The 27,705-nt window shown below is 33.9% G+C and overlaps 1 protein-coding gene across 1 annotated transcript in view; it reads left to right on the top strand.

The window, feature by feature from the left end:
• Window positions 1–27,409, top strand: part of nrip2 (nuclear receptor interacting protein 2) — a 54,396-nt gene extending 26,987 nt beyond the window's left edge. The window contains exons 2-6 of the mRNA NM_001123515.1: window positions 5,744–6,094; window positions 20,991–21,073; window positions 21,868–21,998; window positions 25,047–25,099; window positions 27,290–27,409. Coding sequence (NP_001116987.1) covers window positions 5,744–6,094; window positions 20,991–21,073; window positions 21,868–21,998; window positions 25,047–25,099; window positions 27,290–27,409 — 738 coding nt within the window. The remainder of the gene's footprint in view (window positions 1–5,743; window positions 6,095–20,990; window positions 21,074–21,867; window positions 21,999–25,046; window positions 25,100–27,289) is intronic.
• Window positions 27,410–27,705: the final 296 nt, after the last annotated feature.

Genomic DNA, 27,705 nt, shown 5'->3' with positions numbered 1-27,705 from the left:
TTGCGTAGCTGGAGGAAATACCTTGTGATAATGTTTTGGTGAGCTGACACATTCATAATTGGGATCCATTTATAATTGAAATAATGATTGACACAGGAGGAATCATTTGAAGGTCTTTTTGATTCAGTGTTTTGGTAAATTGGGATACAGCAGGCTTTATTTTGTTTCCTTCCTTTTCAAAATAATAATAATAATTAAAATAATTTTCTTTTTATTTTTTTGTTTTTGATTCTACAGTGACAGTTATAAAAAATGTGTACTGCTGTACATGTACACTGTAAAAAGTGGAAACTTAAACAGATTACTTCGACTTGTTACAATTAAATAATTAATAAGTTTGACAAACTTCATTCCTTAAATTATAACAAGTTGAAGTAATTTGTTTAAGTTTTCACTTTTTACAGTGTACAAAGTGCTTTTTTTTTTTTTTTTTTTTTTAGAATTTTTGTTATTTTAGGTGTAACAGGTTTTAGTAATTTATTTATGGCAAGTATTATTCACTATCAATAATGAGCAATACGTGTATTTGCCACAAAACATAAAGTATTATTTTGATATTAACATGAAAAGGAAATGATTGGTACGGTAAAAGTATTTTTACTGTTACTATTACAGTAACTATATTATAATCAATGATTTGTGTATGTACTGTTCCATTCTTGTTTTCTTAAACAAATTACTAAAACTTGTTACACCTAAAAGGACTAACTTAATTTATTACGTAAATCTGTCAGAAATTAAGTTTGTCAAACTTAATTCCTTTAATTGTAACTAGTAAAAGTAATTTGTTTAAGTTTTCACTTTTTACAGTGTACAAAGTGCTTTTCTTAGAGTTTTTGTCTTGTTTCTAGTCCAAACAGGATGTGAACTACGGGCCTAGACAGGGCATGGGCTCCCCTGAAAACATGATCTGTAAAATTTTGGGGTGGTCTTAAAAAATATTGACAATGTGTTATTTTGACATGCGGTTTCACTATTGTGTAATGGGATCATGAAGTATTGTGTGTAAAAGTGCAAAAATATCCTTCATTCATGCATGATGGCAATTTACACCTCACTTTAAAAAAAAAAGATAACTACACATTGTCATGTGCATCAAGGTGTAAGGATGATGAGGAGCAAAGTCCAGTCATGTCAAATGCATAAAATGCATTCATCAGTTCACCAGTATCTTAATAAATGACAAAATTGTAAAAAATTACAATATTTAGTTTGATAAAATTAGTAGTTTAATGAATATATTTATATTCTAATATAAATACAATGTATATTTTTTTGTTTTTTATCACTTATTAGTACAAAATAATGTATCATACATCTATTAAAAGATAAGTAAAAATATGCAAATATGTCTTGCATTATCTGTCTTAAAAAGAACAGCTCTACATGCGGTAGATGAAACAGATGGTATGGAAAAGGAAGGAAAGATCTAGATTTCTGTGTATTTTCAGCCTCCCCTTTGAGAATATCTGAGTGGCACTTTCAAGAGGTCCTGATAATTGTATTATTAGAGAAGCAGAGAAAGTTTAAAAGCAGATCAGATTGCAGTCTGGTTTCCTCAGGTCGCCTGCTGTGGAAATGGCAGCTGTTTTCTAACCGAGTTACAGTGACACACAACCTCTCATACAGAAACACAGCACCTGTACAGCACACACATCACCTTATTCCTCTAATATTCTGTCAGAAACGACAATCTGTAGGATTTGTTGCTCAAATAAACCTGAGATATTGGGTTCTCTAGCTAAAAGAAATACAGCAGCATAACAAAATCAACCACTTATATCTAAAGGCCCAGCAACACAAATGAAGGCTCAGATATCCTTTGAGGAACCCATGAGACATTTTATTTAAGGTTGAGCGACATTTCTATGTGAGAATGGTATATGTTTGTTTGCTTATTGTTTGCTTTAGGCACAGAAAATAAATTTGTCTAGCACTGGTAACATAAATACAACCAATCACATAATAGTAACAAGACAAGCATATTAATTTAAAAACTTAACTTAAAAAGTATATTAGCCCCACACATATTGCTACAGATCATTCTCAACAACCACCTTATTCACATCAAACTGTGATCCGATTTAGGACTACAAATGCAATTGGGACAAATTACTTTTTATAAGCATTTATTTGGGCTCTAGGAGCTTTAAACCTACAGTATGGCCTGATGGTAACATTTAAAAGCTGAGTGGAGGGGATGGGTATGATCTTTAAAAATCCCAATTGCTGTTTTCCCAAAAAGGAGTTCAATAGAATTTACAGTGAATGTTGTTTGCAACCAATGATTTTATTTGTACAATATGTCTGTTACGGGATACTTGAAATGTTTCCATGTTTGATGTATAAAATAGCACCTGGAGTGTACAATCACACCGATGTGATTAAAATGCTGAGATTGTCACATAATCAGCTGCTAATTTCAAATCTGCTCTTCTGCAATGGCTTTCTCTGAGCCAGAGAGTCGCATTCTGCTTTCATAAATCACCAAATAACATTTATTTTCAGTTCCAGATATTTAAATACACAGAAGTACTAGCAAAAGATAAAATTCACAGTTCGTAAAATACACACTGACGCCTTTCTTTAACGATAACAGCACTGTACTAATAACGTAATATTTAAAAAAGGCCACCAGAATGAAACAGAGCAGTAATATGCTAATTTATGAGTTTACTAAACACTTTACTCCACAACTAGCTATATTAAATGTATCCACTCAGTTGTGTAGTTTCAAAATACAATATATTAACATTTTAGTGTAGAAAAATACAATGTGGGTGTCTTAAGTAGCAAAAAGGCTGTCATTACTTGTATTGCAAGTCATATTTCTCTGGCTCCTCATTTGGAATGATTTCATGAACTGGCCCTCATGACAAACTAATTGAATAGCCCTGATCTAAGCTCTTGCTCCTCAGCTAACTTGATCATGTAAGGCTTTGTTCTGCCATTTTTGCTGTGTGAGATTATCTTGTTTTGTTGTTTCTGGAGTGTCAGAATAGCATCTAAAAGCTCGGCCCTTTTTTGGAAAGCTGCAGCTCATTTGCATTTAAAGGGATACACACAAAAATATCTTTGCTCACATGCAATTTGGGGTAATCTGTAATAAATAATATGGGATATTCTGAGCTGAAACTTCGCAGAAACATTCTGGGTACACCAGAGATTCATTTGACATCTTTTATACATTGTGACTTCTGTAATGCAGCGCAATACATTGTGACTTCTGTAATGCAGCGCAACTGATGTAGTGGTTTGACAGAGAAACTTCCACAGCCTCAGCCCATTTGTTTAAAACGTTCCTTCCCTTAACATTACTTAAAGAAATGCATTAGAAGTTAATAACGTCTGCTGGGAATGAACAATATCTGTGGCCAAAACAAAACACAGATTTCATCAGTCATTAAAGTGATGGCAGTCACTGTGGCGCTGTCTAATTTTAAATTAAACAACTTGACGACTGTTTTTATTGTCTAACTCTGTAATGGAAAACAAAACGATAAAACACACATGAACTTGTTTTATTTCCCAGCAGCTTCCAAACTGCAGCAATGTGAAAAGGGGATTATATATTTTATGACATAGCTCCTCTGGTACTTACTGATAATGCCTGTGTATCCAATTGAAAGAAATTAGTTTCTTGTAAATTAGAAATTAGTTTTGCCCAGTAGTTTTAGTAATAGGAAAACATCATGGGAGCCTGTCTCTGCTAGAAAAAAAAAAGAAAATTGTAGAATGTCACGATTCAGAGAAAATACATTTCTGAGTTTGTCCCTCAAGTTGCCAGATATAAATCCACAATTGCAAAAAAAAAAAAAAAAAAAAAAGGAAAATTCACACTAGATTTGACTTTTTTCCTCATAATTACTGTTTTTTTTTGTGCTGTTCTGGCTTTTTTCACCTACAGTAAGTGGAACTTTATTTATTTTTATTAAGTTATTGTAAAATAAATGTCAGAATATTAACATGTATTGTAATGTAATGTAACTGTAATGTAATTACATTACATTACAGAATATTAACATGATACAAACTCAGAGTTGCCAAACATAAATTTACAGTAATATAGTATAAACTTACCCCCCTCTGAAATCTTATCCACCCCCATGCATTCTTGAGTATGTTCCATTACAGGTGAGTGGGCTTAACAAACCACCTGTAGAAAAGACTTTTTTTTTCTCATCTCTCTGACTCTAGGTTGCACATTTGCACTATAGACACTTTCTTAATCACTCCATGTATCTTGGAAACATTGTGCATTTCAAACTGTGCTTCATTCAGGTGACTGGGTTTACAAACCACCTGTAGAACATCCTAATCAGGAAGAGTTTTGAAACGACTATTCATGCTTCATTTCCACGCGATTAGATCATTGTAATACTTTATATATTGGTCAACCTTCATCTTCTATTTCTAGTCTTCAAATGGTCCAAAATGTGGCTGCCTGTTTGCTCACGAGTAGCCACAAATAATATTGCGATCACTTTATTGGTTTCCGGTTCATTTCCAAGGAGACTATAACATTTATCTGTTTATAAAACTTTGTGTAACCTAGCACCACCGTATCTTTCTAATCTGATCACTACTAAGACCCAAACCTGATCGCTTAGATCAAATTCCGACTGCCATCTATTGCAAACACCCTGATCTCATCTCAAATGCAGGGGCAATAGAGCTTTTGCAGTTGTGGTTCCGAAACTATGGAATAAGTTACTATTAAAAATCAGAACAGCACCCACTCTATCTATTTTTAAATCAACGTTAAAGACTCACCTTTCTTTTCCGAGTGCATTTAACAGTCCCTAGGTTATACTAAACGTATTCCCTCTTGGAAACTCTTAAAGTTATTACTATTGTTTTATATTGTTGTTTTTATTATAGTGTATTGCTGTTTTTACCTGCTACTGCTACTGTACAGCACCTTGGTCGACCAAAGGTTGTAATTAAGTGTGCTCTAGAAATAAACTTTGATTGATAGAAACCTTCTTTTCTCTTTTAAGCACCTGACACTTTATCCAAACTCCATCTTACAAGAACTCAATAATGAAAACGATGTTTACTATAAATGTACCACAATCATGTTGCACTGCTTGCTAACCTAAAATAACTCTTTTGCACAGTATTAAGCCTTAAATACCTCTTTTGCACATTATTCACTTTTATTACCTCTCTTGCACAATATCCTGGACAACTCAGTCTCATTTAAAAGTACTTGTATAGCCTTCTGTGTATAGATAAGTATCTTATAATATATGTTAGTTATGCATAGTTTTTTAAATAGCTCTTATGTCCAGTGTTGTGTTTGTATTTATGATTAATTTATGTAGCACTGCTGTCCTGCGAGACACAACATTTCGTTCCTCTGTATGTCCACACATGTAGCCGAATGACAATAAAGCTCGACTTGTCTTGACTTTTATGATTTTTTTTAATATTTAAATATAATTTTAACTTTGTTAATGTTTTATACTGTAAATTAATAACTATTTTTATTAGTTAGTTTTTCAGTCTGTATTTGAGTCAAATAATGAGCCAAAAAAAAAAACATATGACCTCTAAAACTAATTCATTTCATCATGAGCCTCAGTCTTCACCAAATGCAACAATAAAACATCCAGATTCTCCATGAACACACACATTTTTTTATAATACTTTCAAAAGTAAACCAATTGCAGGAAAAAGCTCACATGCCAACTCAAACTCACAACTAACAAAATTCTCTTCTCTTTCCCTCCCCGTACAGCAACCCCACAGCATTGTGCAGCGGCGCCTCTTGGAAGGCAACATCCCCCGTCTGCGTGGAGAGACTCGGGATATCCCGTCTCATGTCCGCTCACCCCTAGCAGACAGCAAAGAGCCTGGAGAGCCCGAGGAGAGGAGCGAGAGCACAGTGGATGATTCCACAGAGGAGCGCGAGTCTCCTGAAGAGAGTGAAAAGAGCCTGAGGTCTGATGAGGATGGGGATGATGAAGATGAAGGAGACAGCAGTGACGCAGGAGGAAAGACTGACTCCAAACAGAAAGAGCAGAGGAAGAAAGAGCTCAAGGAGGGAGAAAGAGCAGCCAGTCTCTCAGCTCTAGTGGTCCAGTGTAAGGTAGGCTCTAGTGTTTTCACAATACTGGAATTTCTGACTTCTATGTATGTGATACCCTGAAGAATATCACTGATTCATGCCATTTTTGATACAATGGGGAAATATTACAACAGCACAGTGGTAACTGAATTGACGATATTTACGCTTTTATCTTCAATTGGGTATATGCATACAGACTTTTTATTTCAGCTATCCAGCCTCAGAGCTTCCGGTGAACTCTTTCCATTATAAAATTGCCACGATTTTTTGAAAAATCAGTGATCTTCACTGCCTGATAGATGTACAATATGAAATAGGTCTCAGATTGGACATGTAGCACTGCAATAAATTCAATTTCCCCCGATATGTCTTTAAAATATGTCAATTTATTTTACCCCAGTATTTTCAATGGAGTTTCTACGCAAGTCTGCTGATCCTGACCGCGCTAGACTTTACGCGGTCTTTCATCTCATTTTACGCTTGCGCAACTAAATCAATGCTTAAGTCTATTAAACTGAATGTATTGTAATTACATTACAACAACGATGCTGTAAAAGGAACCTTATAAAATAGAAAAAAAGTCACATTAAGCTTTCACAGGAAGTTTATCATTGTCTGAAAAACACTAGCTGTGCAAATACCCAATTGGCAGTCTTAAAAAGACAGTTCACCTAAAATTTAAATTTGCTCACTATTTACTCATCATCGTTCGGATCACAGCAAGAAGGTTGCTGGTTCGAGCCTCAGCTGGGTCAGTTGGCATTTCTGTGTGGAGTTTACATGTTCTCCCTGTGTTCGCGTAGGTTTCCTCTGGGTGCTCAGGTTTCCCCCACAGTCCAAAGACATGTGGTATAATTGAACTGGATAGGCTAGATTGTCCATAGTGTATATGTGTGAATGAGAGTGTATTGGTGTTTCCCAGTTATGGGTTGCGGCTGGAAGGGTATTCGCTGCGTAAAACATGTGCTGGATGAGTTGGCGTTTCAATCTGCCGTGGCGACCCCAGATTAATAAAGAGACTAAGCCGAAAAGAAAATCAATGAATTTACTCATCATGTAGTTTCTTTAGGGGTTTCTCTTAATTTATTTAGAAACCTGCAACCCTTGACTTCAGTAGTAGGGAAAAGCAATCCTGTAGAATTCTATGTTTTTCAGGTTTTAAACATTGTTTAAAATCTTTTGTGTTCATCAGAAGTAAACAATGACAGAGTTTACAGTTTTGGGTGAACTATCCTTTTTAAAACATCAAGCATGGCCCAATGTTGAGCATGAACCTTGAATTCACGTTGTCATTCATCCAGTTTTCATTAAACGTAAAACTTTTAGAAGCAAAAAAACAAAAAAAGGTTGTATTTAATAAGAGAATGTTTTTTATCAAAAATAAGAGAATTTTTGAGTGAACTAATCGTTTAAACTGACTAAACCGTAAACCGCTTTAACCGACCTTAAACGATATTGAGTTATCGAATATTGTTACTTTTACCAACTCTACTAGGCTCTGTTCTGTCTTTTCCCAGTTGTCTGTACTTATAATAGTGGAGATAACAGCTTGCTGTGATGACAAAACACAAGCTCTGGCTCTCTATGACTCATGGGTTTATTTTCCTCACAGCCAATTGTTCTCGATGGTTGGGTTTGAGAGGGTTTTAGAGGGCCAGTGTGTGCATCCAAAAAGCCCGAATCAGTGAAACACCTCATGCCAAGTTTATAATAGAGATGATGATGGTGATGATGTAACTGGGGCGCAAGTGACTCACTGTATGGTGACATAACATCTATCTCAGCCATCCTTTTCAAAACTTTCAGCAACTTCAGAAACTTACAATGAATGATAACAAAGAATTATATGAGATTAGAGATTTGAGATTAGAGATTTGAGCTTTATTTTTATCTTTATCTTTATTTTTTCAAAGATTTTTCAAAGATTTTTTCAAAGATTCAAAGGAAATCTTTGGAAATGTTGCTTTTTTGATTTAAAGCACTTATGGAGTGAAATATTAATAAATTGTACAACTGAAAACAACTGTTCCAGTGTTAATACATTTTAAATGCAACTTGTTTAATTTTCAATGATGGCAAAGCTGAAAGATGAGCATTATTACTTTAGTTTGATCGATCAGTGATCATTCTAATATGATAATTTGATGCAGAGGACATTTTTATTATTATCTTCAATGTTAAAAACAGTTGTAATGCTTTTTTTGTGGGGAAACTGTGATACATTCTGTGTCAAAATACCAGAAATTAATTACATTTCATATTATACATTTTGAGGTTGATCAGTTTAAAAAAAAAATTCTAACGTTGTAAATAACTTTACTGTCCCTTTTGCTCAATTTGAAATATTTTGTAACATAAATGGCTTTACAGTCATTTTTTAATAAATTGCTTTACCATCACAAAGTATTTTCAAATTCACACTAAGATGATGATTTGTAATAAAGCTTGTTTGGCACGCTGTCCTGGGAGAGAACCATGAGATCCTCGAGCCATGGGCTCCCTCCTGTTAGCAAGGTGAGAGGGGAGTTTGAGCTCAGGTAGATCTCGATGAACTCCCTTGACTTAATTCTGCCTAAAGACAGATAATGGGACAGCTAAGTAGTGATATACGACGTGCTAAGAGCTTGACTACGGTGTCAATTTGGTATGTTCAATTTACTAAGGTTGCATGATTTTTAGACTGTGGGAGGAAACCAGAGAACCCAGGAAAAACCTACGCAAGCATGGGGGGAACGAGCAAAACTCTGCATAGAAATGTTAACTGGTTTAGAAGGGACTTTAACCAGAGACATTCTTGCTGTGAGGCAACAGTGCTAAAAACTGGGCCGCCGTGTAGCCCATCTAGAATGAAGAGGGAGTAGGGGTGGGTGGAGGGACACTGAGATAAGAAACTCTGGTGAATTAGGAATTGTCTGATTGGTGAATCAATCATAAGCTGAAGCGGGACCAGCCATGAACAATCATAAGCAAGTGATCCTCTCGAAAATAGTTTATAAATAAACTTCACATAAAATAAATGTAAACAAATTTAGATTTAAATGTTGTAGAAGTATATTTTATTGAATGAACTTGAACTATCATGATCTAACATTAAACAATGTTATTATTATTATTATTATTATTATTATTATTATTATTATTATTGTCATTATATAAATGTTAATTAATAAACAATAACAAACTTTATCACTTTATTTACTTATTTAATAACTTATAAGTTATTGCATAGTCTAATTTATTACTAGAATACCTTAATTTCTATGATTTATCCAAAGGTTATCAACAAAAATGATAATTATATATTTTATATGATTTAATAAAAATGATTTAGACCTGGAAAAAACAGTTTTCAAATTCTGTTTTTAAGTTTTTATGTATTCCATCTCTGTTTTAAGTTTCTTTGTTTGCCACCCACTTCGATTCAACCACTCTCTGTTTTGCAAAGTGAATCTCATCAGAAAGAGCTGTGCTTCAGGACCACCTCTCTCCATCACTCTCCATTCATGCTGTGATTGAGCAAAGTAAAAATAGACCTAAATTAAAGCAGATTCAATCACAGGCTTGGTGTGAACCAAAGAGCTGCTAATTTCCTCAGCCTACACACATCAGCTGACAATTCAAGAACAACAAGACCAATCAACAAAACACTAGACTCACATTAGACTATCACCAAAATATGACACGGAGAGTAGTTGCCCATATCTGTGTGTTCAGTTTACTTAAAAATAAGAACCTTATTATTTTTTTTAAATAAAATGCATTGATTTTAAGTTAGCTCTGTTAATCCATTAAAATCACTTAATGGATCAGTGCACTTTTTTTATTAAAATAAGCTAACATGAAAAAAATGTATTATGCACCACCAATATTCAATTAATAATTGCACCTATTAACAATAGAAACTATTGTAATATAAATAAACTTTAAAAACTACAAATGTATTTTTACTTGCAACTATACAAAAAAAATAACTATTTAAAAATTGAAAATGATGTAGTGTAAAAACAGATGTAATATAACTATATTGGTTAAAATTTATGAGCTATTACTAACACGGAGTTAATGAAAAAATAAATAAACCTGTTAATATAGTATAAAAAATAAAACTTTAAAAATACATAGTCCTTTTGTTCAATTAAACATATCTTGATTCAAGAATGTTTAAATATTTATACTAGAAAACTAGTTAAGAATACAGAGTAAGAAAAAAATGTAGCATAAAGCAATATAATAAACAAAAACCAGAGTGAAACTGTCCCGATTATCAGCTGGATTGCCCACAAGACTCCAAAGACACTCCCCTTAGGCCTGCCATGATATCTATTTTTGTCGTACAATATGCTGCACCAAAATATACTGCAATAAATGACATTATTCTCTATTTAAGACCATTTTATGCCACTCATTATATAATGCAGGAATGACAAAATAATATTTTAACAATGCAAGTACACCTTTCCAAAAAACACCTAATATTTCATTTCATTTTAAATTTAATTAAATTAACAATCTAATTAATTAGGCATTGGAATCAGAATGTGAAAACGCATATTCAAAATAAATAATAATAAATGTTAACGAAAAAGTGCAAGGTAAAAAGTAACAGAGGCTGAGATATCTGGTATCAGATCTATTTTCAGTTGTCAGGCACCCACATGAAAATATACTATAGTAATTTATAGCCAATACTTCAGTGTTTTTTTTTTTTTGTTGTTGTTGCAAGAATTGTTTTTTATGTATGGGCATGGCAATATATATTGCATCACCAACAATGATTGAGGTCATGTCCATGTATTATGTGATAATTTAATATATTTATAATTGAGACAGGCCTAACTTCACCTATCCATCCAGCACTAGTCATCTACTCGTACTACACCTCCCACAATCTGTTGCTCTAATTACACTCACACACACCTGAAACTCATCATCCAGACTTTAATTACACTTACAACTACAGATCATTATTGACTCACATATAATTACCACTTTCACGGCTGAGTATTGTTTTGCTGTGGACTTTTGCAGCATTTCTCTGTTCCATGTTTTACATGTTTTTTACACTGGACTATTTCTGTGCTTGATGATCAGATTACCCTTTACCAGTTATGTTATTGTGTGCTCCGTTTCAACCCTTGCCTGTTTGATCCTTCCTTTAAATAACAGGTATAATTTTAATTTCATTTCTGCTCTAAGTCCACCATTGGTAACATAAACAACTGACCAATCACAATGAAATACTTCCTAAAGCTGTAAAATAAGGCTCAGATTTAAAAAGTTAAAATAAGAAAAATATATGCGCATTTTCATTTGTAAGTTGCAGTTGTCAATTCAAATGAACTGAGTGCTCTCAAAAACACGTGCAGTGGTTTTATCACAGGTAAACCGAACAATGGAAAGAATCAGTCAGCATCTAATTAAAGCTTTGATAATGAAGCACAGATAAGTGGGCCAGCTTTATACATAGCGAATTATGCCTCCTCTTCTGGAAAGATAAGTTTCACTCTGAGGCAGAGAAGTCATGCATGATTTTGCTCATTATAAACGTATCATACACACACCGGTGGATCCATACACACACTTATGCAATAGCAGCAATCGAATAAAGTCATACTACAGCTCACAATGGGAGGATTTCATTCAGATTCTGCAATTCAAACGATCAAGAAAAATATCAGAGCATTTTTATAACAAATTATAATAATGCTTTTAGTATATTCAAGGCCCCATCACTCCAAACAACGAATCCAGAAACAAAAAAAAGTAAGAAAATCAAACTATTTGCATTTGCTGTGTCAATGTCTATCATGAGTATCAAAGTCGAAACTAATTTACTTAAAGCAAAATTAACATTGTTCGTGAAATATTTTGATGCATTACGATTACAACATGTGTAGCATGTTAACAAGACATGAACAATTGCTATGTGCAGAAACATTCTAAAACTTGCTAGCAAAAGGCAAAATGTATTCTAATTAATTAATTGATCATTTGACAGGCTAACAATGTTGTAACAAAATGTCAAAGTAACTTGTTAAAGCTACATTACAACTTGTTAGTAACACCATTTTGCTTAGCTTGCTAGCAATTTAGCAGCTAAAACAGTGATATAAAACATTAAAATGTCATAAAAGCTTGATAAAGCAACATGTCAACATGCTAATAAGGTGTTACTAGTAAAACACAGGTTGCTTATAACTATGTAGCTTAAACAGTGACATACAAAACATTAAAATGTCATTAACAAGTTGGCAACATTACAATAGGCCAGCCGTCTGTATGTCCGTCTATCTGCTCGTATCTGTCACCCTCCATCCCTATTTTTCTATCTTTCTTTCTTTTTGTCTGTCTGTCTGTCTGTCAGGTCTGTCTGTCTTTCTATCTAATGTATGACCATAACACCAGATTTTCAACTCAGTTTAACATTACATCTAAGCTAAAATCCAACAAACAAATTTAAAACTTAAATGTAAAACTATTATGAAGCCTCAGACCTGCTAACTTCAAGCAATTTTACTAAACCTTTAGCTAAGCACTTGCACAACAACAAACCTTTTTAAAATAAATTTTCAAAAGCTTGTCTAGACAAACATTGTATACTGTATTTATGTCCATATATATATATAAGTGTAAAATGTAGTATAAAAGCAGGGCTTGACATTAACACCCGCTAAATGTGGGTAGCTTTCAGCTGTGGCGGGTTAGACAGCTACTCCCACTAGCCACCTTGGCTGATTGAAAATAATTATTAAATTAGCAGTGCTGGCTCATCACTAAAGATTCGAATTTTAGTTCATGACTGTTTGTAAATATGCGTGCAAATGTAATTTTAGAATTAAGAAGCAGCACGACTGACAAAAACAACTGTTCGTGCTAGCAAAAGAAAGCAGGTAAACACCAAATGAGAGGAAGATCACGCGCATGATGAGACATGCACACTACTCACTCACTGATAAGGGCTTTGGTGTCGTGCACACAGCTGATGTGATGCACGCGAGTGTTTAAAGGGCCATGAAATCCCCTTTTTCAGTTCAAGTTTACCTCAAAATTTTTTAAAAAAATGCTTTAAAATGGGCTTGGAGCACTGCGAGCAGAGGGAAGAGTGGCCAGCAGAGCAGGGAAAAAAAAGAGAGGAACAACTGTAAGTTGGCTTCCAAAATGAGACACAAACTGTGAGGAGACCCATGATTTTATAGTTTACAAAGTTGAAATGCAAAAAAATTAACTAATTTAAATGCTATGTTACATATATTATTCGTATTTTCATATGCACACAACCACAATTTGTTATATTATAAAGATAATCATGTAAACACTATAAATGAGGAGTTTGTTTTTCCTGAATCCCTGGGTCTAAATGCAGACACAGTGAATAGCAGTGCAGCAGGTCTCTTGCCCTGTCAATTCCAACCATTAACCCTGCTGGTAATCTGGAGGATTTTACATAGGCGAACACAGCAGCACACATATAGGCGATGTGTCTGAATGGTAACGAACCCAACTGATAATAGTCCACCATGCTCCAATTCTCGTTTAGCTCTCTCGACAAAAATGCTTGCAGCAAACCAACAGCTATGCTGTATCGGCCCTGACAGCATCATTGGGAAACACATGCAACACATCCTGTGAATCATGGAAACAAACACATAACGTTACAACCTGTTATGAACGGCTAAATACTGCTTGTCGTATGTGGACGCGCTCCACCCAGTCATTGGGTCTCAAAGTTGGCAGGTCTGCCTTGCCTTCGTGCTTGCACGTGCTCTCATAAATAATTAAGAAGCAGGATTTTCTCATAGGATAAGAAAACTCCACTATAAATAATTATGAAAAACTGACGCGTCATCACTCCACTAGCAGATTCGCGCTACATCACCAATTTTTATCCCGCCCCAAAAATCATTTTAAACCCAGAAGATGAAATTAGCTGACAAAAGCTAAAAATTACCCAGTTTTCCCAACAATTAAAGTTAGCATGTTATGTTCCATAGCAGGTGCTAATGTTGTCTTAATTGATGCTCAACACACAAATCTGTTAAAAATGCAAAAAAAGGAGGGTGTCTACTTGAGAATGTCTTGAAATTTTAAAAGCTCCCATGCTGTTTCCTTGCACAAAGCAACCGTGCCTAGAAACAAAACTAGTGCAATGCTCATGTACCCAGAGTCCTTCAAGGGCTCAAGATTCTTTGTAAGTAGCACTGGTCTTTTGCTTACAGTTACTTTTGGTAATATGGTTTATTAATCATCCTTTACAATAGCATTAATATGGTGTATGCATAGTTAACCGTTGATCTGGGAACTTTAGCCTGGAGAGACTACTATGCATGGTTTTAGATGCATGAGAATATCTTTTTTTTTTAAATGTCAATTTTTTTTTTTTTTTTTTTTACATTTTTGTTGAATAAAAAGTGTATGTACACAGCAGTATTTTGCTTGTTTTGACACACTGTTTAAAATTAGTGGCAAGGAAATAATTAGTTTGGTATGGCCAGAGGAAAAAATGTAGTAAACCCTTAGAGCGTTGAGCCCTCAAAAGTCCTGTGAAAGAAAACTAATTGCAATGCGACACTTTATGAAAGCACCACACATTTGCTCACTGAGCAAGCTCATACACAAAAAAAGTTAAATGAAGGAAGCAAGTGGAAAGAACACAAAATTCAAATTCAAATTCATGTATATAAAATCTATTTTCCCAACAACAAAATTGTGGCTAGTGAAAATGGTGAGTGGCTAGTATCTAGGAACGGTATTTTTTTGACCCTGGACTATTTCTTCATTTGTGGATCGTTTAATGATCAGATTACTCTTTACTTGTTATGTTACTGTTTGTTCCTGTTTAACCTCTGGCAGTTTGACTATTCCTTTAAATAACAGGTATAATTTTAACCTTCAAGTCCACCATTCGTAACATAAACGACTGACCTATCACAATGAAATACTTCCTAAAGCTGTTAAATAAGGCTCAGATTTAAATAAAGCTGTAAAATAAGGCTCAGATTTAAAAAGTAAAAAAAGAAAATCTGTAAGTTTGCAGATGTACATTCATTTATTATGTTGTATTCTGGGACCTTTAGCTTGGACAGACTGCTATGCAGTTTTAGACGCATGAGAATATCTTTTTTTAAATATCAATTGTTTTTTTTTTTTACATTTTTGTTGAATAAAAAGTGTATGTATACAGCAGTATTTTGCTTGTTTCGACACAAGCAATAAAAACACAACCCATTTGCTTATGCCCATTGAGCATGGGCATACACAAAAAAGTAAAATGAACGAGGAGATGTGGAAATAACACAAAATTCACAATTATGCATACAAAATATATTTTCTAAACAACAAAAATGTGGTTAGGGAAAATGCCGAATGACTAGTAACGATGGAAAACTGCTAGCCACAGTGGTTGGTGATCAAAAAAGTTAAAGTCAAGCCCTGTATACGAGTTTTATATACAAATGAAAGTATTTATATGCAAAATACAGTACATCCCTGATCACAGAGAAAGGCACTAAGAATTCAATGTAGACTCATTCACAGCTGGAATAAACCTGACAGTCAGTTGCCTCTTTGATAGTGTTTATATGGACTTGTTTAATTTGAGGTGTCTACTGTAGCATTGCAACCTAACACTTTCAGTACACCAAGCAGAGGAAGAAACATGCGTGAAACAATGCAAGGAAACCTGCATGTTCGTGCAAGTGTATATGGAACATAGAAACAGGGTCGGAACAACGACTGTGAGGGGCTTAACGGCGCGCATCTATGGGCTCTGAGAGGCGCCGCGTCCGCCTTCATGTGGGCCTTCATGTGGTAGGAAAGTTGCGGGGGCGAAAACTCACCTTGACTGACAGGAAACTCAAAGAGGTTTCACCAAATGCTCTCATCCACATATTTATCTGTAACGGTGTGCTGACGCAGAGATCATCCTTCACTCATTAAATGTGCAGTGAGCAAATGGGCAAGGGCTTTAGCTGCGTGTAGGTGGAGCCGTATTGTCTTTAAGTCCTCACGCATGCTGAGAGTCCATATGCCACACACAGATCCAAATCCCTCCAAATATCTCAGCGAAGGCTTCTTACTACGCTACAGAGTGGAGACTAGCATTAATAATATAATTGCACTAAAGATAATGTCAATAACAATTTATTAACTTACATTTAAATTAAATAACAAGAACAAGAATATTATTATCAATAGTATTATTGTAAAACATTATTGATGCTTTTATAAGTAGTAGTAGTGGTAGCAGTAGGTATAGAAGTACTTAAATCATTATTACACATTATTATTATTATTATTATTATTATTATTATTATAGGTATATACACTGTAAAATCAAGCAGTGCATTTAATAAAATGAAATGAGTACATGTGATGTACACTTTTGATTAAAGTTCATTGAGTCTAATAGAAACAAGTTGCGTGAACTCAAAATTTAATTGTATAAGATTGAACCTAAACTGAATGAGTTCACCTAACCATGCAAATTCTAGTTCCCCACATGCTTTGTGCCATACTGGAAAATAAATGTCAAAGATTAGGTGTTATTGTATATTTTTGTTGAACATATAGGGAGTCATGTAGGGATGATTTAGACTAATTAAAATGTGTACAAATTTAATTGTAAAACTACCAACTCGAATACAAATCCAGTTAAGTCAAAAAACTTAAGTAGTCTGACAATTACTTAATCTAATTAAGGTAAAAAGTTTGCACAATTAAGTAAACTCAACAAATATCTATTTAATGTAATATTCAGCTAAAAAAAAAATCTGAAATCAAATATATATATTTATATATATATATATTTGTTAATGCAATTTACTCATGTTAAATCATGGTAACATTTAAATGGTAAGACTTCTTAAAAAAAACTTAATTCCAAAAGAACTGTAATAGGCACATTTTAATTATTTGGTATTATTTGTAGCAACACTAATATTGTAGCATATTAGTATTTATTTTATAAAAAAAAATCATAATATATATTAAAAAATTTTTTAATACTAACAACAAATAATAATTATATTATAAAAATATTAATAAACTAGTTGAATAATTAAGAGGAAATAATAATAATAATAATAATAATAATAATAATAATAACTATAGCGCATGTCTTTGGACTTGTGCAAACCGGAGCACCCAGAGAAAATGCACACCAACACAGGAAGAGCATGCAAACTCCACACAGAAATGCCAACTGAGACACAGCCGAGGCTCGAATCGGCAACATTCTTGCTGTGAGGCGATTGTGCTACCCACTGCGCCATTGTGACGCCCGCAATTATTATTATTATTTAATGAAAATTTGATTGCTTAATTTTACAATCATTAAAATATGAATTATCAAATTAAATTGAACAGATAGAAATGTAAATAATTACAAATAAAAAAATGTTGTTACTCTCATGACTAATATGAAGTAATATTAAAGTAATAGATTAAAAACAAAGAGTAAATACCAGAACAAAAAGAAAAACATGCATATATGAGCATAAGAAAGAAACTGCCTGTACATATTAGGAATTTATATTGATCTATTAAAACAATATATATCATAACATATATTAACCATTATGAGTTAGTCACTGTTTCACTGCTAAAGTCACTGTTTACACAAATATTAATCTGGAATGACCCACAACTTGTGACAGGATCTATCTGGAAACTAATGGCTAATGAGTTCAAAAACTATCCACTGGTTCTGCTAATACTTAACAAATTATTTACACATAAATGTCAAGCAAGCAGGATGAACAGGCACGCAGACCTTCTGAAGTGCTAACGCTGCAAAAGCACAGGGTCATCACACATCTGATGAGCTCTGGATTTTGCTAACACTGATGGAAATACAGGTGAAAGGACAGACTCACTGAAGCCAAACGCCAATGACAGCCCATTATTAACCACGACTATTATGTTCTGATGTCCTGATACTATCAGACGGAGTCAAAATGGTCACACTTCACACTAAGATTTCATTAGTTAACATATTTACTAACTCAAACTATTAATGATTAATACTTGTAGAGGATTTATTAATCATAATTCAACATTTACAAATGTATTATTATAATATTTGTTAAATACAAATTCATGTTAGTTAACATTGATTAATGCAACATTAACTAACAATAAACAACTTCAACAATGAATAATTTCCATTAACTAACGCTAACAAAGAATAATAAATACTGTAATAATTGTATTATTTATTGTTTATTCACGTTAGTAAATACACATTAAATTAAATTAACATTAACTTATTCAACCTTTTGTGTAAAGTGTTACCGCCAAAACACTGTCTTTGACCATGATAATAATAATAATAATAATAATAATATAATAATAAATTATAAATTAGTGATAATAAACCGTTAAACTTTAATGTTGGCTTGAGCAAGCTTAGCCAGAAATAATTTCAAAAGCTTGAAGTTTTAGGGCCCTATCATAAACTCGGCGCAATAAGGTGCAAGACATGTTTGCTGTGATGTGTTGCTATTTTCAGACCAGCGCAACCCTAATTTTCCAGATTTGCTCCCCATTGTCTAAAAAGCAAATACATTTGCACCACTTTGTGGACTCATGGGTGTTTTGGTCTAGAGATGAAGTGTTTATATATATATATATATATATATATATATATATATATATATATATATATATATATATATATATATATATATATATATATATATACAGTTGAAGTCAGAATTATTAGCCCCCTTTTGATTTTTATTTTCTTTTTTAAATATTTCCCAAATTATGTTTAACAGAGCAATGACATTTTTACAGTATGTCTGATAATATTTTTTCTTCTGGAGAAAGTCTTATTTGTTTTATTTCGGCTAGAATAAAAGTAGTTATTAATTTTTTTAAAAACATTTTTGGGACAAAATTATTAGCCCCTTTAAGCTAATTCTTTTTTGGATAGTCTACAGAACAAACCATCATCATACAATAATTTGACTAATTACCCTAACCTGCCTAGTGCACCTTATTACCCTAGTTAAGCCTTTAAATATCACTTTAAGCTGTATAGAAGTGTCTTGAAAAATTTCAAGTAAAATATTATTTACTATCATCATGACAAAGACAAAATAAATCTGTTATTAGAAATAAGTTTTTAAAACTATTATGCTTAGAAAAGTGCTGAAACAATCTTCCCTCCATTAAACAGAAATTGGGGAAAAAAAATAAACAGGGGCGCTAATAATACAGGGGGCTAATAATTCTGACTTCAACTGTATATATATATATATATATATATATATATATATATATATATATATAAAATCTGGTCATTTTAAATAGACTGGGTGGTTGCTAGGCTGTCACTTGAGTGATTGCTAAGGTTTAATAAGATCCAATGTGTTTGTTTGGTGCTTGCTAGGGTGTTCTATGCTGTTTCTAGGGTGCTGCTTAGTGGTTGCTCGGATGTTGTTATTTACTGTAGTTGCTAGAATAATCTGTGTAGTTTCCAGGTTGTTAAGTGGTTACTAGAGTGCTATGTGTGGTTGTTAGGATGTTCTTAAACAGTTACTAGGGTGGTCGCCTCTAAGGTTTCTAGGCAGTTGTTAGGGTATTCTAAGGTTTGGTAGCCAGGAATATGCTGAAGTGTTACCAAGGTATTTCAGATGGTTGCTACCAAAAAGCTAATGATTTTCAAAGTAGTCGCATCACAGATGTTTTCTCACTGCATGAATATCTGGGGTAGCATTCTGTCCGTGCTGTTTTTACACTGTAGTATGGATCAGTGAAAGGGGGTTTCACATTGCATGACTTTACAATAGAAAGAATAAATAACAGCATTCAGTCCACAAACTACGTCTCGCAACCAAACACATGTAAGAAGTGACATGAAAACAATGCGAGGCGACATAGTATATCTTTAGTTATTAACTACACAATGAGAAAGAAGCCCGAAGTATTGAAGTAGAAAGTGTACTTATTTTGGCTTTTATATGGAATTAGCAATTTCTCTCCAACATTTTTCTTTTTAGATTCGTTGCTCAGATGACACATCAAACAGACACAGGTGCTCCTGAAAAATGTGCACTAGTTTTTTCTCCATTTCTTGGGTCCAAATAGACCAAAAAGCAGCCGTTTTAACATGTACCCGACCTCCCACTGACCTATAGATACCCATACTAGTGAATGCTGCACTTTCATTGGCTGTAGATCATCGACTATGTTGTTTTCAAACAGAACACATTTCGCACGGCATGATTTTAAATCGCTGACAGCTCCAGATATTTAGCATGTCAAATACTTCACGGATGTTGATGACTCCCAAAATCAGAGGCTAACATGCAGTCTGAACTCGGTATAATTTGGGTAGACATGGTATTGGTATTTAGTACCTAGGATTTCATACATTGTTGCTAATCATTGTTTGTTTACATTGGTAAATACATAAATTACCATTAACTTATACAACTGTAAAGTGTGACCGCCAAAACCACATAAGTATACTTGTTTAGGAAGTTTACAAGGACATGAAAATGACAAATTTACAAGGCTATGACCTCGGTTTCCTCTAATGTGATTTATGAGAACTTTACTTGTGTCTATATGGCAAGCTGGGTGGTTGCTAGACTGTTGTGTATAGTTGCTAGTGTGTAGATGTGTTTAAATGGGAAGATATGTGTAGATGTGTTTAAATGGGATTGAAATATATTGAATTGATGAAAATGGCATTGTCTGTTTAAAAGAGCAAAAGCTAAAATCTTCAACATGCTTGGGGTGTCTCAGGTTGGTGACTGTGTGAAAGTAGTTAGCAGACGGCGCTCCGGCTGATAATGTGTTCTGCTATTTAAAATTCCTCTCACATGAAAGGTGCGAAAAAAATTACATGAGGAGAAAAAAATAATCAAGGATTTCATTTTGAGTGAAGAACCAAATGTTTATTTTGCAGTGTGGAGATGCAGAGGTGATGCTATCCATAAACACAGGATGCCAACACAACCACATCTCAAAAACATGCTGCAGACGACTGGGGTGAGTGGATTCAAAATACACACCATATCGCTCTATATGTCGTTTTCGATGGCTCCCTATGTGCGTAACTTATACACTGTAAAACCAACTTATTATATGGCCTTACATTACCCACACACCTCAATCCAACTTTCATAGGAAACAAGTAGAAAGTCTAAAGATCCGGTTAAGTATAATTTTAAAGCACTTTGAATTACACAAGGTGTGTCCTCATAAACTGGCTTAATAGGGTAAACCTAGGTCATACCCATATCATTATATAAATGCATCCCTGTGGTTGTAAACCACATAAAACAAGTACACAATTTAGGATTGATGTAATGTACTGTAATGTGTATCTATATAGTGCATTTATTGTGTATGGCCATACACACAAAGTGCTTTAAAATAATAAGGGAGAGTTTCTCCAACACCAGTGTGCAGCATCAACTTGGATGATGCAACAGCAGCCACAGGAGAACAGAGCCAGTGCTCTCACCACACACCAGCTATAGGTAAAGTGGAGAGACAGTGATAGAGCCAATTCGGTGGATGGAGGGAATTTGGCCAGGACACCACTACTCTTTACCAGAAGTGCCATGGGATTTTTAATAACCTAGTAGAGTCAGTTTTAGCTATTGTTACATATATATATATATATATATATATATATATATATATATATATATATATATATATATATATATATATATATATATATATATATATATATATAAATGGCTTGTATTCTATAATATAATATTGTGCAAATAAGAACATAATACATTCTTCTAAATGCTTGTATTCAATTTCAGACTAAAATCGAAGCAAGAAGATAAAGGTCGAGACAAGCAGCCAGTCAGTGAATCTTCTCCAGTGGAGACGGTGAAGTCTCTACAGCTGCAGCTGGGCAGAGAGAGAGTGCAATGCACTGCCCAGGTCATCGGTCAGACTTCAACATTTCTACACTCGCTTCTATAAAAAAACAACAACAACCGTCTACTACCTTTAGGACAAGACACTGCAGGCAAAAATGTTCTTTTTTTTAAGGCATATTTTAGACTTTAAATTTGTGGCTTTAGATTTTCTTCTTAGTCTATTCTAAAGAAAGCATACAAAATACAATTTTAAGCATTTCTTTTCAGATTTATAGGCTTCTTTTGACATTATCAGCATGTGTTTGTAGATTTCAATTATGATTTACAGTATATTTGAAAAATGTTTTTTCCCTTGTGCACTGAGCCATAAAACTCCACTTCAGAAGCACTTACATAATCCAAACCGAAGAGCTTTATTCATATCTATATTCTTAAGGTTTTTACTGAGGGATTTGTTCACACATAATCCGGCTGATTATACACAACATTTTCTACAAAAATGGAGATTTATTTATTTATCTTTTTGGCTGTTGGTGTGATGTTTTCTGAATTATGCAGCATTAAAAGAGTCCCCAAAAATCAATCTTTAAAAACTAATAGGGGAAAAAAGGGGAAAAAAGAAACAAGAATTTTCAACTTGACTATCCAATGTTGAGATTTTTGCTATAAATGCTTTCAACATTTTGCGTAACTCAGAAAATGCCTCATTTACATATTTAAACATAACATTTTATAAATCAGCAGTGTCTTGTTTTAATAACTGTCCAGTAAACCCCACATCATTGAATTCCGAGTACAGTAGCTGAGAGAGTTTGGCACCCACATAACCAGTTTCAACCAGCTGTATATAAATATAAGTTTAAAGAAAGCGGAAAAGTCTTGTGAAAGTGTGGAAAAGGAATATCCATATAAATGTCTTTAGCTTGCATTTGCATTCACCTTTCAGAGTGAGCCACTGACCTTATCTAGTTCAGACAGCAGTCTGCAAATGATGCACAAAGAAACGTGGGCAGTAAAGAGGAATTACGTAACACAGGCGTTCATGACCTGGGCCCGATGCCGGAATCGTTTTATGCTCGCACTGCATGCAGATGTAATATCTGCTAGTTAAATCTGACGTTTTCTGGATCCAATGCTCTATCAGATGCCAAACGCAAACAACAAATAATACTAACATACACTCACAGTGTGCTGTGATACTACTGAAAATAGTTATTGTAATGTTCATATACACACCTAATATTAGATGGTACATCTCTTATAAATCATTAGACTATTAGTGTCTGGAATGCAGCAATTCCAGAGACTATGACCATAATAAAGAATGTTTTAGTTTAAAACACACATTTTCATCTCTGTTTTGGCTCGATCACACCTATTAATTTTTTATTTGGTGAGTCTACTTACAAAAATACTAATCATTTATAGCAACTTTATTGTTTTTAAACCATACTATAGTAAAGTGTCTTTTAATGTATATATTACAGTATTTACAACATTTTTAATGAATGCTACAGCATACTGCAATGTTGATTATAGTGATCTGATGAACTACAAGAAAAACTGCAGTATACTGGTAAACTGTGGTATACTGTACTATAAAATAACCCTAGTTTTAGAAAACTACAGTACTGGGTATTTTCATTATATTGGTATATTTGTTGTGTTACTAAAAACTATAAAATTACACAACATTTTAATTCAAATATTTTACTATAGTTAACAATACAATAAATTACTAGTGTTTTATTGGTGTGGTAGGCGCTTTTTTAATGGTTTTCTATTGGCAGTGAGTATTTTGTACACATTACAATCACCTGCTGCATTTGTCAATTTTGATGGAGGGTTCTGAGTGCCTGCAATTGTAAAAAAAAAGTCAGAAAAGGCACCTGATTTCACGCACTCCAGCACCAAGACCATTGATACAGTGGTTGCCTAGCAACATTAAAAAGTGCAGCACACTGCTCTTTTCTAAAGTCAACAATATGCAGTATGGTGTGCCTCACGTTTTCAGAACTGAAAAGTGGGTTTGGTTTGATCAGCCCCTAAGACAGCATTTTTAGTCAATGAGTCCGAGTCAGTGCTGATAGTCTAGTAGGCAGTGTGCCAGCATATAGAGCAACAACACTGTAGGAATCTTGAGTTTAAGTCCTGGCTCATGGCCCTTTGTACAGCTCCACCTCAGGAAAAAAAAATTGCTGTAATGTTGCTAAGAAAGGAAAGTAAATACACTGACACAGGTCAAAGCATCTTATGTTACACTGTACCATGATTACCATGATTTTTTAAAAGAACGGCTTTAAAGGCACCGTATCTATTTTTTTGCTGCAGGAGGGCACATTTTTACAAGTTGCAAGTTGAGGAAGCTACAGGACTCATGTAGTATCATACCATCTAAATTAAGCCATGTTGTCATACACTCTTGACTTTTGTTTTCTATAAAACCAAAATAGAAAATAATGTGTGTGTGTGTGTGTGTGTGTGTGTGTGTGTGTGTGTGTGTGTGTGTGTGTGTGTGTGTGTGTGTGTGTGTGTGTGTGTGTGTGTGTGTTGACATTAGCATGGTGACACAGAATACAGTCTTTGCTCTGTATTTTAACATTACTTAAAATATTTGGGATAATGCAAGTACATAAGTTAGCAAAATATACAACACTGTTCTGGTGGTTTTGCGATATTTTAATCAAATAATTCTAAATTTTGACTTTACCTGATATGGGAGTTAGTGTTTGGGCTTTCAGCAGTGACATTTACTGTATGTTACACTGATCTGAAATCAGCTGGATTAAAGCAGTTAAATGTACTAGAACTTAAGATGTTCTGACACAATCTACATTGTAAAAGCACAATAGAAATATAGATGAATTTATATGACTAAACATTACTCTTGAATGGCTATTGAGTGGCATTTAGTTTTCTCAATTCAGAGCGGTAGATGCTTGGATCCAGAAACAGTACTCAAGCGTCACAACTTAACAAGCGGATAAAGCTACTAATGATGCCAGTTTAAATCAAGCCCCCTTATGTGCTCTTCTAATTAAAAATGATGCCTACAAGGGATGAATAGTCTCTCTTTCTTTACCACATTTTGAGTCTCGTCTCTTGTCTGTTAACAGAGGACGCCACGTTTGAGGTGTGTTTGGGCCTACAGACTCTGCTGGAACTAAAAGTAAGCCCTGCATTTATTTAACTATCTTCAGACTCTTGTGTTAATCTTCAGTCTACCTTTAGCTTTAAGTTCTTTTAGCTTTCTTTAGCTTTAAGTTCATGGATGAAATCCACATGCTACTGAAAATCTAGATCTGGGGTTTTTAAGCTTTTAAAATGTACTGACCTTCAATTTTGATTTATGAGTATTACCTTCGAGTTGCATTAAGCTCAAATTTGTAACAAAACAAAAATAAATAAATAAATAAAGAAAAGAAATAGTCATTTTTACAAATGAAAATAATTATGTGTAGTATAAGCATTTATGTAAAATGCTTTATATTAAATATTACACAAATAGTAGTAATTATAATTATTGTTATAATTTTATTACATAATTTCACAGAATTCAGACACGTTCACAGTTTTGAAAGTAAATTTATATGAATAAATATGAATAATTATTTAAAATATTAACCATAAATAAATAAATCTAACATTAATAAAGCCATTAACTCTGGTTATTATTAAATAATATGTACATTTTCCTTTTTCTAAACTACTTTTGTCTTCAGCCTTTTTCTCTGTTTGGAGTTTATTCTTACATATAAATGAGGCCCAATAAATGCTAATCAAAATCTTTTATAATCACAGTAAAATTTCAAGTTTAGTTTTGATAAAAAAAATCTAATACATTTACAAAAATTGTAAGCAAGGCATCCTTTTTGATAAAAAAAAAATACTCATTTATTTATGACCAGGGTAAAAAGTGACATTTAAAATCCAATATACAAGCATGTTTATTCTGTAGATATAAAATGGTGTGATTTATAAAAATATAGTATCTAGTCAAAAAACAAAACATAAGGAAATATGTTTTGGGGCGCTAAGTGGCTTTGATCATGATAGGGAATCATTTTTTTAATCTTATATCTAAATATTGAATCAGCTCTGAATATAGTTTGAGATGATTTAACATGCCAGAGGGGGAAAATTCCCCTTTGAGGTTTACACGAGTTATGAGGAGAAAGCTCAATGCTATTAAAAGAAGGAAAGTGAAAATCTATTTTAAAAGTATGATGGGAGTGAGAGAGAAAAGGGGGATGGAGGAGAGAGAGTGCAGACGGAGAATGAAAAATGCAGAGACCAGTGTCTGCACAAGTATATGCAAATTACTATTCTTGTCAGAAGAAAAAGATTAGACATGCAAGGAGAAGAATCCCTGAAACCAATGTTCAGATAATAAACAGCAGAATAAAACATAAGCTTATGTTTCAGCTACTATTCACCTGGAATACATAGTACTGTATAAATGTTCCTTAGACTGTTACAATAACAAAAACACAACAAAACATGTTCACCAACCATTTTGCTGCTGTTAGAATTAGATTTGAGATGATAAAGTCGTTTTTCTCAGTTTCAGCATTGCTGCAGTTCCTTGAAATGTCCTTGCTAACAATTCCCATGAAGAATGTAGACAATTACTGCATGAAGACATATTGTGATGCTAGCATGAAAAAGACGAAAAATTACAACAGTTTAACATTTTCGAAGGATTATAGAAGTCTGACAGAAAGAGATTGTGGGGAATTGTAGTTGTGTGGGTGTTTGGATTGAGTGATTGACAGTTCCTAAGATGTAAGTTGATCGAATGTTACTAAGTGAAGTGGCATCTACGATGTCATCATGGGTTGCTAGGGAAAAAAATCTTATACTGACAGACAGAACTATGGATTGATAGATTAGTTGTCATTTAAATGATTGAATTCGCAGTCCGTGAGGGAATGAGAAGGTCATTCCACCAGCTTGGTACACTGAATGAAAAGGTTTTGGAAAGTGATTTATTTAGGTGGCACTAATTTAACTTAATTGTTTTTACCAATGTTAATGGATTGAATTTAAACAATTAATTTGCCGTCCAAAATAAGAACAAGCAGCAGTAATTATTTTTTTGAGTGTACAATAAATCATGCAACAGTCAACGGGTTTACACAAGAAAGATCAACAGATAGCTTTAGTATGGTATGTAGTGAACCAGGGCTCCTACTGTCTTATTAACCGAATTTGTGTACACAATAAACTGAATCACAAGCAAGGGTAGCTGATAGAGAAATTCACCCCAGACAGAACAACAGATCAAAGGCAACAGCACTGACATTGTCAAGCCAGCATAATAATTACTAGAGTAAACAGCGGTGTCTATTTTCTGCAGTGCTGTGTGGATCTGAAGTCCAGAGTGCTCCGACTCCACAGCCCAGAGCAGGAGCTTCCCTTCCTGGACGCACCTGCCTGCAGCCAGTGCCATCACCACGACAACAACAAAAACATGTGACCTCCGACCTCTGTGCCCAACAACCGTCATGACCCATGTCATCAGAGAGGAAGATAACTAACAGGACGCCTGCATCTGGACTGTAGTGTTCCCTCGTGCCAGATCAACATACACAGGCCTCTCCTCTCCTCTCTCATCTTTCCTTCTTTATTCTTCGTCGTTTGTTTCTGTGCGACTTACAGAAATCTGCCAACTATGATTTTTTTATTATTCTTATTATTATTTGCCGTGCTGAATTAATTTGGATTAAATGTAATAAAGCTCAGGAGGAGGAAGATTGTGTTCTGACATTCTGA

Source organism: Danio rerio, chromosome 4 (assembly GCF_052040795.2).
Source record: "Danio rerio strain M-AB ecotype USA chromosome 4, GRCz13ab, whole genome shotgun sequence".
Classification (NCBI taxonomy): Eukaryota; Metazoa; Chordata; class Actinopteri; order Cypriniformes; family Danionidae; genus Danio; species Danio rerio.
The sequence above is the reverse complement of the archived record's forward strand: the minus strand, read 5'-3'. Positions and strand labels throughout refer to the sequence as shown.